Source organism: Thalassophryne amazonica, chromosome 21 (genome assembly GCF_902500255.1).
Source record: "Thalassophryne amazonica chromosome 21, fThaAma1.1, whole genome shotgun sequence".
Classification (NCBI taxonomy): Eukaryota; Metazoa; Chordata; class Actinopteri; order Batrachoidiformes; family Batrachoididae; genus Thalassophryne; species Thalassophryne amazonica.
This window is the reverse complement of record NC_047123.1, coordinates 12,242,145-12,259,535: the sequence shown is the minus strand read 5'-3', so window position 1 is coordinate 12,259,535 and position 17,391 is coordinate 12,242,145. Positions and strand designations below refer to the sequence as shown.

The 17,391-nt window shown below is 42.6% G+C and overlaps 1 protein-coding gene across 1 annotated transcript in view; it reads right to left on the bottom strand.

Annotated features, from left to right (window-relative positions):
* slc10a1 (solute carrier family 10 member 1) overlaps nucleotides 1–17,391 on the bottom strand; it is a 39,167-nt gene that overhangs the window by 10,805 nt on the left and 10,971 nt on the right. The window contains 4 exon segments of the mRNA XM_034162817.1: nucleotides 6,563–6,693; nucleotides 14,634–14,712; nucleotides 14,792–14,888; nucleotides 14,890–15,024. Coding sequence (XP_034018708.1) covers nucleotides 6,563–6,693; nucleotides 14,634–14,712; nucleotides 14,792–14,888; nucleotides 14,890–14,993 — 411 coding nt within the window. The 5' untranslated portion in view covers nucleotides 14,994–15,024.

The window sequence follows — 17,391 nt, the reverse complement described above, 5'->3', positions numbered from 1 at the left end:
TGATTGTAGAGAAGAACTTTTTTCATTGCTGCATAACACTATGTAACACAATTTTTGTTCCTGGCTTCTAAGTGTTATATTTCAACTGCTTATGTCTAAAGTCTATGGAAAAACGACTACATTCAGCACAAACTTTGATTTTATTTTTTTTAACGTTCTAGAAAGTTCTAAAAGTTTCTTGAAATTTCTAGATAATTATGGAAACTTCTAGAAAATTCTGGACAGTTCTAGCAGTTAAAGAATATTCTATAGAAGACTACTCAGTAGTAGTGAAGGCGAATCGAGAATATTCTTGAAAACAGACAAATTTCAAAATATCATTGTCCTGATCACAGAAGCAAAGTTTCTGTGGAATAACAGCTATTTTCTATTTATTTAAGGCATAACAAGGTTAGGAAAACACACTGTGTACCCAGGAACAAAACAAAAATAAAAATTTGTTACATAGTGATAATCAGCATTTTCATATTGATATCTAGTTTTAAATGACTCAGTGATATATCACTGAGGTATCAGTAGTTTTGTCTCAGCATCTTAGCATCTTAGGATATGATGAACATGCAACAAATGATGAACAGAAAACAAAAGCAGTAACAATAATAAAAGTACAGAAATCATAGCCTGAGGATCGAAGAGGTGGGCAAGGGGTTATTTATGTCAGTGGTTGTCTTTAAATATTATTCTGTTTTTGGACTCTGTTCTCTCTGCCCCATTTGTTTTTCACTGTGCTGATGTTGTCACCATCGACTAAACAAGATTAGGCTGATTTATTAAACCGGGCTCAGGAGTAACAGGCTTAACCCACCTCAACTGGGTGATGTAAATTTTAAACCTTCGGACAAGAGTTGGTTCGTTCTAACTTGTCTCATCTGTTCCTATAGCATGTTACCATATTTAGTCTTAAAGGGCCACAAACAAACTGAGTCACACTCACCTACGGTCAGTTTAAAGTTTCCAGTTCACATTCACATAAATATTAATATAATTTAGCACTTTATATAATACCCGCAGAGTGACAAATAAATGGATGACTGCACATTTTAAAAATGCAAATCAAGCTTGTATTTTCCATATTGTCCCAAGTAACCAAGTAAGAGAGAGAGAGAGTGTGTGTGTGTGTGTGTGTGTGTGTGTATGGGCTCAATTTTCAACTGGGGGGACAGAATATGATATGTCCCCCCCACCTTCTGACATATATGTGTGTACTTGAAACATGCTATGCCAGTCTTATGTGCCAAACCATGTCAGAATAGTATCTTTGTTTCTGCAAGTTTGTATTTTTAGCAGCATTGACTTGTTTACAACACCTGTTTCTTGTTTGTCACAACTGGAATTTTCTGGGACTGCATTTGTGTTGTGTGGGCCACCAGAAGAGGTACTGCTGGCCCACCACCAGAGGGCGCCCTGCCTGAAGTGCGGGCTTCAGGCACGAGAGGGCGCTGCCGCCACGGAGTCAGCCGAGAGTGACAGCTGTTACTCATTACTTCCTGACAGCTGTCACTCATTCTTCATCATCTCACTCCATAAAACCCAGACGTCATCTCCACCTCATCGCCGAGATATCATACTTCATTGGAGGTAATATCCTCAGCCTTTTGTAAATCTGTTTATTGTGAGTGTTTGCATGAGTACCGGTCCTTTTTGTGGAGGCTGTGCAAGACGGCACTCTTTTTCCTCTGAGGGATCGCTGCAACATATTGAGTGAGAGGTGGAGGTGGCATTCCCACCGCTGTTGTTACGGGGTGTACACACACCCACACTTGACTGTCTTTGTTCTTCGCCAGCAGTACCAGATCCAACAGTCGGGGACGGTGATCACCTAGGAATTCGGGACTTGGCGGCTCCAGTATTCACCAGGTTCTGTGGCTGGCGGAAATCGTGTGGTTCCGGCTTTTCTCAGGACGGACGTCTTCTATCCTCGAGCCTGCCCACACGTCACCTTTGTGGATTGACTGTAATGATATTCTGAGATTGTCTGTATGTTCGTTGTGCACAATTCACAACATTAAATTGTTACCTTTTGGCTCATCTATTGACCGTTCATTTGCGCCCCCTGTTGTGGGTCCGTGTCACTACACTTTCCCAACAATTTGCCCAGTTTTGAAACCAAAAATAGTTGCCTCTAGGGACTAGTGTCTACACATAAGTATCAATGGACCATATGCTAATTTACTAAATTCTGAAAGTTAGAAAAGGAAATCAGAAAAGCTATCTGGGACCTCAGAAAGCCCATCTGTCTATGCAAGCGAAATTATGTTCAGTATGAGTGTTGTCATTAGTGTCACTTCGAAAATTAAATTCATGATAAGTAATTTATCCTAAACTTATGGTCTGTTGTTTTTTCAAACTTATGCAAAAACAAATCTTGAGAAAAAAAAATACAGTATGCGATAGTTAATAAAGAGCCTGTTCTTTCATATTTATGAACAAATTTTACCACACTGCAGTTGTTTTTTAATGAGAACTCAACCTATCATTCTTTTTGAGTTCTACACATGTGGTGATACCTTATTTACACCAGGATGTTAATAAAATCATTGCTGGCTAAAGTACTTATATTCACAGTTTCAAATTGCATAAGTCAAATGGTGTCCACTTTATGGTCTTCTAAAAACTTTAAAATTACTGTTCTGGATGCTCAGAATGCATCTGAGTTTATCTAGATACCGTTGGCTTCAAGGGGGTCAAAACCACCCCCAGACCCCCGGCCTATGGGCCTCGCACATCATTCCCCCCAATTTCCTCTTCTAAATTGCGCCCTTGTGTGTGTGTGTGTGTGTGTGTGTGTGTGTGTGTGTGTGTGTGTGTGTGTGTGTGTGTGTGTGTGTGTGTACCTGAGATTCATGTCGCCCTGCAGGGCCAGGGTCAGGACTTTGGAGAGACCTCCTTCAGACATTAGTCGTTGCACAAAGGACTCAGTCAGCTCAAGTTTTACATTACCTGACTAAAGTTTTTAGCTTGGTACAGTGGAGGTTAATAGGGTTGCCAACCGTCCCTGGAATCGTCCCTTATTTGGAAATAAAAGTGTGCGTTCCATATTGACCTGAAACGGGACGCAGTTTGTCCCGTATTTCTGTGAGAATCAAAAAGTCTGTAAAATGTCAATGGAATTGACTGGCGCTTTATATGGAAACTTACGGTAAATTTGATCCCAGCCTCTCTCCTGCTCTTCACCAGTGAGCTGACAGACACGAGTTGACGATACAGAAACAGTCTTATCTCATTGGTTGAGGGACATCTGCTCGCAAGAAGATCCCGGACGAGAATCATGAGCCGACGACAGTCGTCGGACGACCACAACAAAGTAGCATGGCTGATACCGACACAGACACCGACACTGCAGATACGCCTACGAACAGCAATGTCTGTAACGTCGTTACTCCTCCTCAAAACAAAAAAGAAAGCAAAAATACATGGGCAAATGGGAAAAGGAAAATGGCTGGGTGGAAAAGGTGCGCGACAACAGCTATAAGTATTGTAAGTATTGTTTACTTTTTCAGACTTTCACTGTTACATTGTTTTGGATGATATTTTTTTTGTTAATTTATACACTTTTAAGTTAAGAAATAACACGACAGAGAAAGATTTATTTTTAAAGAAATTTTTTTTATATTTTGAAGCAGGACAGGATGCTCATATTGAAATTGTGAGTGAAAATTTATTTTGCACTAAAAATAAATTGCTAAATAATAATTTGTTTTCCGCATGTTCATATCATAACAAATGCATGTGTGCATCTACTTAAATTCAGGGTCAAGTCAATAGTGAAATGGTTAAAAATCGTTTCACACACACGCTGGGAAGAGTGAAGGCAATGGTCAGTTGGCCGGTCCATGGAAATAGAGACTGGAAAGGACGTCACGTGACTAGCGGCGTGCTGCACGGCGGCCGTTACTGAGGGTGGAGAGAGACCTTGATCCTGTTAAACAGAAGCGATATGAGGAGAAAAAAGGCGGCCAGTGCTTCATCATCAACTGCACGAACCACAAAAACAAATTCTCCTATATGAACTGTACAAGAGCCTTAATGTAATTATGTAAAACAAATGTCTATTTTAAAGTCGTTATGCCGCAATTTAATGTCAATATACTAAGACTATAACTCAACACCATAAGTTCTTTTCATTAAGCTGCGTTCACATGCAGAAACAATAATGTTTAAATATATTTACTTGCTGTTGTTTAATATGATATGTACATGGTGGTCACAGGCGGCATTTAAATTTTAACAGTGTGATTGGGGGGGATGGACGAGGTACTTTTTACCCTGACTGAGGGTCAAAAGTCATAAATTCTGAATGGCTTTATATCTACTTGTAATAAAATGTTAGTAAAAATCATATATATGTTGTTGTCATTAAAAGACTAGCAGTAATATTACAGTTGAAAAAGCAGCAAGATAAATGAGCACAATGGCAAGGCATAGTTCAGATTTATATTTTAATAGATAAGGATTTTTTTATCCAGACATGTATGGATTCATTAGAGCTTTTAATCAGCTTGAATACAACTCACAAGTGTCATTTATTAAAAATCCATAGAGAATTATGATGACAGGAAAAAAAAATCACAGTAAATGAACAGAATGGAATATTTTCCACAAATTTCCACACTTTACATAAAACATTTTTCTACCTAGACATGTATGGGTTCATTAAAAAGAGCAATTAAAGGGCTTTAAAACAAGCCTACTTTTATTAAAATCTGTTAACAAATAGCGACAATAGAGCGAGAAAAGCAGCAGTTTGTCGTAATTTCCCCAAATTTCTGCATTTCACATAAAGTTTTTTTTTTCACCCACACATGCATAGGTGCATTGGAAAGAGCTTTCAAAGGGCTTTGAAACAAGCCTACATTTATTAAAATCCATTAAGAAATAGTGATGCTAGTGCAAAAAAAGCGGTCAGTTTATTATTGATGAGCTGCACATTTCCACCCTTAGTAATGGCGCCTTCCTGTCCTGAGTGACGCTAATAGACAGAGGCGCGCATGTCCATTCCAGATATTTCCATGGGCCAGTGAGGTGTCCCTTATTTATTTTTCAGAGTTGGCAACCCTAGAGGTTAACCTTATTAGTTAACAAAACTGAAGAGTCTTACCTCAAAAAACAGCAGCTATCATGTACCACCACTTGATGGAACACTCAAGAGCACTCCTACCTCACTCGTATTCCTCCTTTTGGAGGAAAAGGAGAGCTTCCCCTGCTTTTGGGCATGACTGCAGCAGACGACGACTGTCATGATGCGTTTGTGACAGTTCTCACATTAGCCACCGGGTGCTGTTACACTGAGCAGCATGAAAAGGCTTGACTGAAGGGTAGAAGAAGAAGAACTGCTAAGCTAAGCCCCTTTCACACCGGGGCTGCTCCCAGTTGCTCCCTATTGCGCCATGACTACGCCAAAAAACCGCGCTGTTTGGAGTTAATTGCCGGTTAATTACTGTGTCGGCTTGCGCCTGATGACGTTGCGCTGCGAGTTTGGCTGCCAGGTGCTGCCAGTTGCTCCCCCTCACTCTAAACTTTAAATAGCCTCATTTTCTGCCTCTCATCCAGTCTGTTTTCTGAACACAGTACACACACGTCACTGCCCTTGGAAGTAGTGAGCTGTTTTTGCTGTCTGTTCATTCCTTCTTTGACGCGCGCATCTCGCGGTCAAAGGAGGAAAGAAAAGAAAAAAAAATTGTCTGCAGGCAGTTAGTTCCTTTCTCTCCTCACTCTCATCACAGTTAAAGAAGGCCATAAGTCCAGGACATGTCAACATCAAGTAGAACTCCAACAATCTCCACATTTGCAAGGGAGGAAAGATAAACTATAACAGAACTCAGAGCGCAGCCCTGCAGCTCAGCACAACAAGCAGAAGAGAAGTCAGAGTGCATACTCTGTCTGCAGCCAAACTGTGCACTCTGACTTCTCTGTGCAGAGAACCTGCAGGCTGCGTTCTCACCTCCTCTCTGCCCCCTGCTGCGCACACCTGACGCAGAAATTCCTGCGTCGTCATGACGCCACAGGGAGCAACTGGGAGCAGCCCCGGTGTGAAAGGGGCTTAAAGTTGGTATGTGCCCATAAATGTTAATAAAGCCAGTTAACAAAACAAAGGCTGGATAGTTCTTGACAACGACCAACCCGAACGTAAACAAAACTTCAAACAAAACTGTTGCACATTGGAGGCATTTCTTGGCAATGGTGCTCATGAGGCCGCTATGCCCGTGAAAATTGTTGACTAATGTAAGAGATTTACAAGTGTAGCTGTTGATGTGAAACTGTGATTAGACGGATAATGTTGGTTGACTAAGCGTAGTCAGCTAAGTTTAATCAACTTAAAGATTAGACTGCTTTATGAAACCGGGCCCAGATCATATATCTCTATCTCATCCTGTCTTCTGGATGTTCTTCAGTCAGAACCACCTGTATGTTCACTGTAGCAAATCTGACTTCAAGCTAATTCACACAAAATCAAATTTACATTCATGTCCCCCCCCCCCCTTTTTTTTTTTTTACAAAGAATTGTCTGTCCAAACCTTCCAAAGGCAGAATGTTTTAAACCAAAGGACTACCGTTACCTGACCTGATCTCCAAACTCCATAGGGGAGGTTTCCTGTGGAATTTCTGTAGAGTCTCTTTCAACACTCAACATCTCACAAAGTAAACATGATTCTACTTCAAAGGTTCTCCTGAATGTCAGAATGGGTTTAAACTCTGTTCAGATTGAATAATGGGACATTTTAACAGCCACACATCAAAGCCAGAGATGTTCCAGGCCAGAATAGTCTCTCCCTCCAAGATAAAAGGTCAATAAACCCAGGTTTGTCAGCAGCCTGATGTCCTGTGACCAATATTAGGAAAAGACCAGAGCTCCCCCTGGAGGTCCAGGGTGGAAAGAACACAGACATAGTTCATTGTAGAAATAACATTTTTATCTCAAGTAGAAAAGTTATAATGTTTTTCATGTTGTACAATTAATCAAAAGAGAAACTGCATATTCCAATATAACCGGTTGACATGGTTTCTTTTTGGTAAAGCATTTTGTTATGTCGGTCAAATGTTATTTTTTAAATTATTAATGAATTGTCAACTCAGCCACATGGGGTGTGCAGCCAGTAGATTCTGAGTGCCGTCCCAAGCCTGGATAAATGAGGAGGGTTGCGTCAGGAAGGGCATCCGGTGTAAAACAAGCCAACCCAACTATGCAAACTAAGAATAGAATTTCCATACCGGATCAGTCGCAGCCCGGGTTAATAAGAACGTCCGCCACCAGTGCTGTTGCCCAACAGGGTGCCAGTGGAAATTGGGCTGTCTGATGAGTCCACATTTGAAATTGTTTTTGAAAATCATGGACGGCGTGTCCTCCCGACAAAAGAGGAAAAAGGCCATCCAGACTGTCACCAGCGCAAAGTTCAAAAGCCAGCATCTGTGATGGTATGGGGGTGTGTTAGTGCCCATGGCATGGATAACTTACACATCTGTGACGGCACCAACAATGCTGAAAGGTACATCCAGATTTTGGAGCAACACATGCTGCCATCCAAGCAACGTCTTTTTCAGGGACGTCCCTGCTTATTTCAGCAAGACAATGCCAAGCACATGTGACAACAGCGTGGCTTCGTAGTAAAAGAATGCGGGTACTAGACTGGCCTGTCTGCAGTCCAGACCTGTCGCTCATTGAAAATGTGTGGTGCATTATGAAGCGCAAAATACGACAACGGGAGACCCCGGACTGTTGAACAACTGAAGTCGTACATCAAGCAAGAATGGGAAAGAATTCCACCTACAAAGCTTCAACAATTAGTGTCCTCAGTTCCCAAACGCTTATTGAGTGTTGTTAGAAGGAAAGGTGATGTAACACAGTGGTAAACATACCACTGTCCCAACTTTTTTGAAACATGTTGCAGGCATCCATTTCAAAATGAGCAAATATTTGCACAAAAACAAGTTTATCAGTTTGAACATTAAATATCTTGTCTTTATGGTGTATTCAATTGAATATAGGTTGAAGAGGATTTGAAAATCATTGTACTCTGTTTTTATTTACATTTTACACAATGTCCCAACTTCATTGGAATTGGGGTTGTATTTTTTGTGTGGGGAAAGAAATTGTACTGATCATCCAAATTTGATCCACACACTGCGTGCACCTCAAACCTAGATTTGATTTGCACACAGTTTGCATAAGAAACCATATCTCCTTTAAAAATTAAGACAGGGAAGAAATAAAAAAAAAAACAGGTTGTCTAGTTTATTCTATGCTATTGTGTGATAATAGAAAGATATTGCTTGTACAAATCATTCCAGCAGGAAAAAAAAGTTTTATGTACCCTTAACACCTAAACAAATAATTTTTTACAGAATGGTGTCAAACCAGCTAGTCCCAAAAATTAAATGCATAAATAAGCTTTTCATAGGATGCATACTGCAGATTATCTCAAATAACATGCGTAAAGAAATGGTGGTGACAGGAGCAGGTTTGTATAACAGTGAAGACAAAACAAGATTTGTGATCTGAAAAGAGCATAAAATAAGAATACATAACGAGAATGCATATATGCCTATTTTGAAGGCCAAAAAGAGATGGATCCATTAATTTTACAGCTTGTCTCCATCTATTTTTGGAATCGGCACCCTTAAAATAGGTTATGGACATTTTGGTGCTTCGTTCCAAAAGTGCATAAGTTGGCCACTTATGTGCACCTATCCCGTCCACTATACTAATCTACTGCACACATTTTTTCATTCAACAGCTCCTCAAAGTACTTCCTCCACCTTCTGATCCTCAGCCTCACCTTCTGCTTGTCAACACAGTAATTATGAAAAGTAAATTTATAATTATGAAAAAGTTAGAATTCGCCAAAGTTAGACATTGCAAGTCAATTATACAATAAATATGCATAATAATGAGATGTTAATTCACAATTATGAGAAAGTCATAATCATAAGGTGTTATCTTATAATTGTGCAATATTCAGTAATAATTGTTTGCAGTGTTGCCACAGTTACTTTGAAAAAGTAATCCAATTACTGATTACTGATTATCCATCCATTTTCTTCCGCTTATCCTAGGTCGGGTTGCGGGGGCAGCAGCTCAAGCAAAGCTGCCCAGACCTCCCGATCCACACACACCTCCCCCAGCTACTCCGGGGGAACCCCAAGGCATTCCCAAGCCAGCTGATAGACATAGTCCCTCCAGCGTGATCTGGGTCTTCCCCGGGGCCTCCTCCCAATGGGACGTGCCCGGAACACCTCTCCAGCGAGGCGTCCAGGGGGCATCCGGAAAAGATGCCCGAGCCACCTCAGCTGGCTCCTTTCGATATGGAGGAGCAGCGGCTCGACTCCGAGCTCCTCCCGAATGGCAGAGCTCCTCACCCTATCTCTAAGGGAGTGCCCAGCCACCCTGCGGAGGAAACTCATCTCAGCCGCTTGTATTCGCGATCTTATTCATTCAGTCACGAGCCAAATCTCATGACCATAGATGAGGGTCGGAACGCAGATCGATCTGTAAATCGAGAGCTTTGCCCCCCTACTCAGCTCTCTCTTCACCACGACGGTCCGATACAGCAACCGCATCACTGCAGACGCTGCATCGATCTCACGCTCCATCCGTCCCTGACTCGTGAACAAGACCCCGAGATACTTAAACTCCTCCACCTGAGGCAAGGACACCCCACCGACCTGAAGAGGGCAAGGTACCTTTTTCCATGGCCATGAACCATGGCCTCGGATTTGGAGGTGCTGATCTTCATCCCAAACGCTTCACACTCGGCTGCAAACCGCCCCAGTGCACGCTGAAGGTCCTGGTTTGACAAAGCCAACAGGACCACATCATCCGCAAACAGCAGATATGAGATTCTGTGGTTCCCAAACCAGACCTCCTCTACACCCTGGCTGTGCCTAGAAATTCTGTCCATAAAGTTAATGAACAGAACCGGTGACAAAGGGCAGCCCTGGCGGAGGCCAACGTGCACCGGAAACAGGTTTGACTTACTACCGGCAATGCGAACCAAGCTCCTGCTGCGGTCATACAGGGACCGGATAGCCCTTAGCAAAGGACCCCGGACCCCGTACTCCCAGAGCACCCCCCACAGAGCGCCTCGAGGGACACGGTCAAACGCCTTCTCCAGGTCCACAAAGCACATGTGGACTGGTTGGGCAAACCCCCATGAACCTTCAACAGTCCCACAACATCCAGAGACTTAAGTTACTCAGGATGGATTTCGTCCACCCCAGGAGCTTTCTGACCACCTCGGTGACTTCGGCCTGGGTGATGGACGAGTCCGCCTCTGAGTCCCCAGTCTCTGCTTCTTCTTTGGAAGACGTAACGGTGGGATTGAGGAGATCCTCGAAGTATTCCTTCCACCGCCCAACAACATCCGCAGTCAGAGTCAACAGCTCCCCACCCGCACTATAGACAGTGTTGACGGAGAGCTGCTTCCGCCTCCTGAGGCGTCGGAGGGTTTGCCAGAATTTATTCGAGGCCGACCAATAATCCTCCTCCATGGCCTCTCCGAACTCCTCCCAGAGTTTTTGCCTCTGTGACCACACAAGCTGCAGCACGCTTGGCCTGCCGGTACCTGTCAGCTGCCTCCGGGGTCCCACCTACCAACAAAGACAAGTAGGACTCCTTCTTCAGCTTGACGGCATCCCTTACTTCCGGCGTCCACCAACGGGTTTGGGGATTGCCGCCGCAACAGACACCAGAGACCTTGCGACCACAGCTGCAGGCGGCTGCATTGACAATGGAGGTGGAGAACATGGTCCACTTGGAGTCCATGTCTCCAACCTCCTCCGGGATCTGGGAGAAGCTCTCCCGGAGGTGGGAGGTGAAGACTGATTTCTCCTTGAAAAAGTAACTTAGTTACTTTACTGATTACTCAATTGTAAAAGTAAGTAAGTTAGATTACTACTTACTTTTTTAGTTACTTTCCCCAGCTGTCGACAACAACCCTCTGCGACCTCAACATGACAATGATACTTGTTTTCCAAAACTCACTTTATAATCACCCTTTATTGACCTCAATGAAAATAAATACTTGTTTTATAAAAAGTAAAATAAAGACCTCTTTCTTGACCTCATATTTAACTGTTGACAGCACTGTAACAGTAAAACGTGCAATTTGTAACCTACATTGTTAATAAATGTAAATTCTTTCTCACATTTTTCTAACATTTAAATTCTCTCTAAACATTTTACTTGTCGAAATTATTATTATTATAAGTAGTATTAGTAGCTGTAGTAAAAAAAGGCTTCAAAAGTGGACCTTTGTGGGGGGGGGGGCACATCCTTGCCCCACACCCCCATTCCATCTGGATTCGCCCCTGCTTTGGCGTTTGAGCACAAAGAATGGATAACATTTATTTATGCAGAAAACATGACCAGATTTACAGGTAAGAAAGTTTTATTGCGTTTTCACATCATGTGGTCCTCAGAAAGAGAGTTTAGGTACATTTGAGTGGAAAAACGTGTTAGTTGTTGACGTGTCGCAGAGGATCAGCTGTTTTTAGCGCGCAAATATGGAGCGGCTCAGCTCAGAATTCTAAATAAAGGAGAAAAAAAGCATAAAAATGTCTTTGTGAAGCTCAGTGTAGGTGTGCTGTTGTCACCGCGCTTTAAGAGGTGAGGACGAATTGTAGCTGCTGCAGAAAACTGTGGATGAAAAGCTCACAGCTCGCTTAAAGTGGGCAGTGCAGTCAAACCCTGACCTCCTGCCCACGGACCAAGTTTAATGCAGCTATGACCCACAATGCAAAAATAATAGTAATACACAGTGACATGGAGAAGTAACTTTAATCTGATTACTGATTTGGAAAGATTAACACGTTAGATTACTCGTTACTAAAAAAAGTGGTTAGATTAGAGTAACGCATTACCGGCATCACTGATCGTTTATGTTATTATTTACTTGATGTCTGAGGTTTTTTTCTCTTACCTATTATTTAGCATACTTTGCACAATTGCTCTGGAACTATCACTTTGCACCTGTAACATTGCAGATTTCCCCATCATGGGACTAACAAAGGATTATCTTATCTTATTTGTGTTATAAACACATATTGAAGGAAAGTGAAGAGAAAGAGATACATACTCATATTGTTGTGGTTCGGTCTGTGTTGGGGTTCTTTTCTCCTCTTTGTTAATCTGTTTCATATCTGTTACCAGCTCTGATCTGTCTTCTTCCATCTCTTTTAGGTTCTCTTTATATTTCCTAGCTTTTGTCTGTCATGTTCTGTCTGTCTCAGTAGTTTTTGTCATTTCCTTCTCAGTCATTTCCAACTCTATCACTCCTTATCAATTTCACCCTTTTTCTTGTCTTGTATTCTTTGCATTGGTCCTTTATCACCTTTCAGCGTTTAGCACTCTCTGCTTCCCTCTAGTGACCCTTTTTGTCCTCACCGGTCTTGGTCTCTGTCTTTTAATTACCTCCATCTAGTGTTTGCTTGTGGTCCATACACATAATTAGGTCTGATCTTTTCCACCTGTTATGTCTACAGCTGCTCTCTGATTTGTTTGTCTATTTAAAGGGGCTTGGCTTATCTTGAGTTGCAGATCCATTGCATTAGTGCATGTTTGTGTGGAGTTGGTTGATGGTGTGTTTCCTGTTGCCACTTAATAGTGAGTATTTGCCTGTTTTTTTGTACTCTAGAGTTGAACCTGTTTATGAAGCAAGAAAGTTTTGTTTTGTTTTTTTCCCCTGACTTTACTCCTGTCTGTGAGTTCATACCTTTTGTAAGAAGAATGGGTTTACCAAAAATAGTCCTGTCATTAAGTTGGACTTCCACATCTATGAAATTAGAGACATTCCTAAGTTGAACAAAACAGAAGTTTTTCCCATTTGAAGCTGTCTCTTCAGTTGGTGTCTCCTGTTAAAGACTGCAGCATTAATTTCCATCTAAGGAGAAAGACTTCTCAGTTGGACTCACTCTTATGAAGAAGCTAAATATCAGTTTGATTCTGTATGTGCGACTTTCACCATCCTTGAAGAAAGGAGATTTAAGTTTGACTTCTGTTTGCCACGCCCTTTCCATGAAAGATGTTTCTATTCATTCTCACTTTTCATTAAGAGTTTGTCCACTCCTTTAAGATTTCATGAGTTGGTCCACACCTTTTAAGAAGAGGATTTCCTGAGTTGCGCTACACTGTTATGAACAGTCTTAAGACTGTTCTGCCTTTAAATTCTGAGTTGGTGTAACTCACCTGAGTGAATAAAATGTTATCCTCACCCTCGTGTCCGAGCTGCTCTGCATCCTGGAATTCTACACTGTTTACCTAAAGCCTAGTTTACACACAGACAGTTTTGTCGGCGGGCAGTACATAGACCGAAGTTCGCGGTAGTTCCGGCTGTTTTCACGGTGGAAAGGGGCGGAGCATTTCGCCGGCGTCTTGGCCACCGTACTATCCACAAATACGTGGATAAAATGCCGCTAAATCCGCCGAATAAAGCACCGTTTTGACACCGTAGCATCCGGCACACGTCAGGCAACGGGGGTTAATACCCAGTTCTATCCTTTACAATCACAGGTTAAGACGCGAGTGAGAACGGCGGTGTTCTACTGCTGCCGATAATGCCCTGTGTACCGCTGGATTTATCCAGGCAAATCCTGCGTTACTCCAGGAATTTTTGCATATAGGCACCGCCCCCAGAGTATAATAGGCTGAAGCAACAGGAATACATGCCTCTGTCACTGCAGGAGAAGGGAGATCATCCTCAGCCTTTTATTCTCCTTCCTTTTACCCTCCTCAACGTGTTGCTCCGTCTCCACCACAGGGCTACCCTCTGCTTCTGAACCAGACCTCTTGGTAAGTCCTTGCTGCTGCCAGTTTTCTTTTAGGAGGCATACTGGAGCTTCTCTGCAAAAATATCTGGAGCTGGCCACAACTGAGAGGCCTGCATGCAGTGCGCTAGCGTTTTTATATTGACCGCCGCCTATCAGCCATTTGGAACGCCGTTAACCGGGAGGTGGCGTTCAGAACGGCGTACTGTCCGCTAGCACCGCCATTTTGTCTGCCTCTGTCGCCGGTTAAAACGCCCTTGAGGACACCGATGTGGGCTCTATCGCCGTTTTACACGCCGTTGATTAGGGATACAACGCCGGCCGCCAATTACGGCGGTGTAAACTGCGGCACTACAGGAATGGGCACGGATCAAACGCCGTTGTTCGCGTTGTCTCTGTCGTCACGCGAATTCTCCGGGAGTGCTCCCGGAATTATTCAACATGTTGAATAATTTTTTCGACGATTCCCGGTAAAGCTGGAACTAAGCCACGCCCCGTAGTTCCGGCATTAAGAACGGTGTGTGATCCTTAAGACGGCCAAAAACTCTTCCGGGACGCTTCCGGGAGCTCTTACCGTCTGTGTAAACGGGGCTTAAGTCCTGGTTTCAGTTAGCTGCTGTAACTCCTAATCGTAACACACATATTCATAAGCACAAACTGATAGTTTATATCATTGCACACTTTTCATCATATATTTTGCAAAATAGTGTAGTGTTGCATAACTTAATGGGCATGCATCTGTCAATCACCAAAATTTTGCAATATATGAATTGAATTCTCTTTTTAGAATTCGAAACACTTTGGGGGATGATTCACAAAAATCAGTTGAATTGTTTTTAGCTACAAACAAATAACAGAGCAACACCAACCTTAGCTAAGGAAAAGGCTGAGAGGCATGGCGCCAAACTGAGCCAGCATCGCTATGGCAACTCCCTTTGGTTTCATTATGTGATGCTGGAAAGAAAACGGTGAATAAAGTGTACATACTGTAAGTTATAGACATAATCCATTTGGAGTGTGTGTCTGCAATCACCTTAATTCCGAGGAGCTCCATGGTACATCCCAGTGACACCATGATGATGAATAGAATGGTTATCAAAACAATCATGTCCAATACCGGTGAAAAAAAGAGTTGGGACTGCATCACGGCTGGTGTTAGCTGCTGTGAGGTTGAGCAGGAAGCTGTCATTTAGCCACAAATTGGAAGCAGAAAAAGGATCCGGTGTATATTCCATGGAGTCGTAATGTCCGGAGTTACTGTGTTCCCTAAAAGCAGACAGGGACAAATGTGGAAAAAGACAAACAGAAAAAATTGACACTGTTTCTTGATGTTTCACAGTTTGTTTTTTATTATTCATCCTTATGGTTCTTGCATACGTGTCATATAACGCCTGCAGTTATTTGTGGTGTTGAAACTGCAAAAGTGTGCAAGTTGCTTGTTGTTAGTCAGGTCCATAAATATTGGGTCAGTGACCCAGCTTTTGTTATTTAATCTCTGTACACCAAAGAAACACTGACGAGGTGATTGTCCTGTTTTCATTCACAGTCCCTTCATTTTCAGAGTACATAAGCAATTGGTTAAAAAAATGTATTTCTTTCATTTTTCTGCAGCTTATCTGGTTCTGGGTCTTGGTGGAAGAAGACCAAGTAGCTCATTCCACACTTCCTCAGCCTAGTCATGGAACTCTTCCCAGGGGATCCAGAGGCATTCCTAAGCTATCTGGGAAATACACTCACCAGCCACTTTATTAGGTACACCTGGCCAGTTCTGGGTTGGATCCCCTTTTTTCTTCATAACTGCCTTAATTCTTCTTGACATAGGCTCAACACGTTGTTGGAAACAGTTCTCAGAGATGGTCTATACTGATGTGACAGCATCACACAGTTGTCCATTTAACCAGTCTGCCAATTCTCCTCTGACCTTTGACATCTTAGTCCAATTAAGGGTCGTGGGGGGCTGGGGCTTATCATAGCCGTCACAGAGCCCAAAGCGTGGCACACCCAGGACAGGACGCCAATCTGTCACAGATTATTATATCTGTGTGGGAATGTAATAATGTCATTTGTTGATGGTTGATTGCAGTGTTAATTTATCCATCAGGTCTATTCTTACACAGCTCACAAGGTAGGTAGTTCATTTCACATTCAATGATCCCACAAATTTAATGGTCTGTGTAAATTTAAACTGCCTGGATGTGACACCTTTTAGTGGGTCTTCCCCCTCACACTGCAAAAACTGATATCTAAGAAAATAAAACAAGACTTGTTTAAAGGTAATTTGACTTAATTTTTGTCTAAATAGAAAATCTTGTTCAGCTTTTTTTTTTTTACATAAAAAAAGTATTTTTTGGGCCGGGGGGGGATAAATTATATTCCACTGTAGTTGCTGAGTTTTTCGTCCTGGGCCATCACGTTCATGACAGCACCACACAAGATCCGGGTTAACATGTAAAAAAAAAAAAAAAAAAAAAAAAACTGCTTCAGATGGATATTTAAATGAAAAGCCCTTTTAAAGCCACCAGGAAACGTCCATAGTTCATTCTCCAACAGCTCACTGAAGCAACCGGACAGAGACCAGTGCTCTGAATGGAGAGTGGTGAAAGCGGTGGGAAAGTGAGAGGATGCCAGAGGAGTGGAGACAGTGTGCTGGCTCCTATTTTTAAGAACAAGGGTGATGTGCAGAGCTGCAGTAACTACAGAGCGAAAAATTTGATTGAACCTAGGCTTAGAAAACAGGTGAAGATCTGTGAGCAGCAATATTGTTTCATGCCAAGAAAGAGCACTACAGATGCAATATTTGCTCCGAGAATACTGATGGCGAAGTATAGAGAAGGCCAGAAGGAGTTACATTGTGGATATAGAGAAAGCTTATGACAGGGTGCCAAGAGAGAAGTTGTGGTATTGCATGAGGGAGTCTGGAGTGGCAGAGAAGTATGCAGGATAGTGTGATAGCGATGACATGCACAGTAGGAATGACACTCATTCAAGGTGGAGGTGGGATTACACCAAGGATCAGCTCTGAGTACTTGCAGTGGTGATGGACAGGTTGACTGAGATCAGACAAGAGTCTCCATGGACTTTGATTTTTGAAGATGACATTGTGATCTACAGTGAGAATAGAGAACAGGTTGTCTAGCTTGGAAAGGTGGAAATATGCTCTGGAAAGTCAGTAGGAACAAGACTGAGTATATGTGTGTGAATGAGAGGGAGCCCAGTGGAATAGTGCAAATAATGGAGTAGAAGTGGTGAAAGTAGATGAGTTTAAATACTTGGGGTCAACTATCCAAAGTAATGGAGAGTGTGGTAGAGAGGTGAAGAGAGTGCAGGCAGGGTGGAGTGGGTGAAGAAAAGAGGCAGGAGTGATTTGTGATAGAATATCTGCAAGAGTGCAGGAGAAAGTTTATAAGACAGTAGTGCAGGGGTGGCCAAGTTCGGTCCTCGAGAGCCACATTCCTGACACTCTTAGTTGTCTCCCTGCTCCAACACACCTGAATCCAATGAAAGGCTCATTAAAAGTCTGGTAAGGAGTCTTTCATTGGATTCAGGTGTGTTGGAGCAGGGAGACAACTAAGAGTGTCAGGAATGTGGCTCTCGAGGACCGAACTTGGCCACCCCTGCAGTAGTGAGACCAGC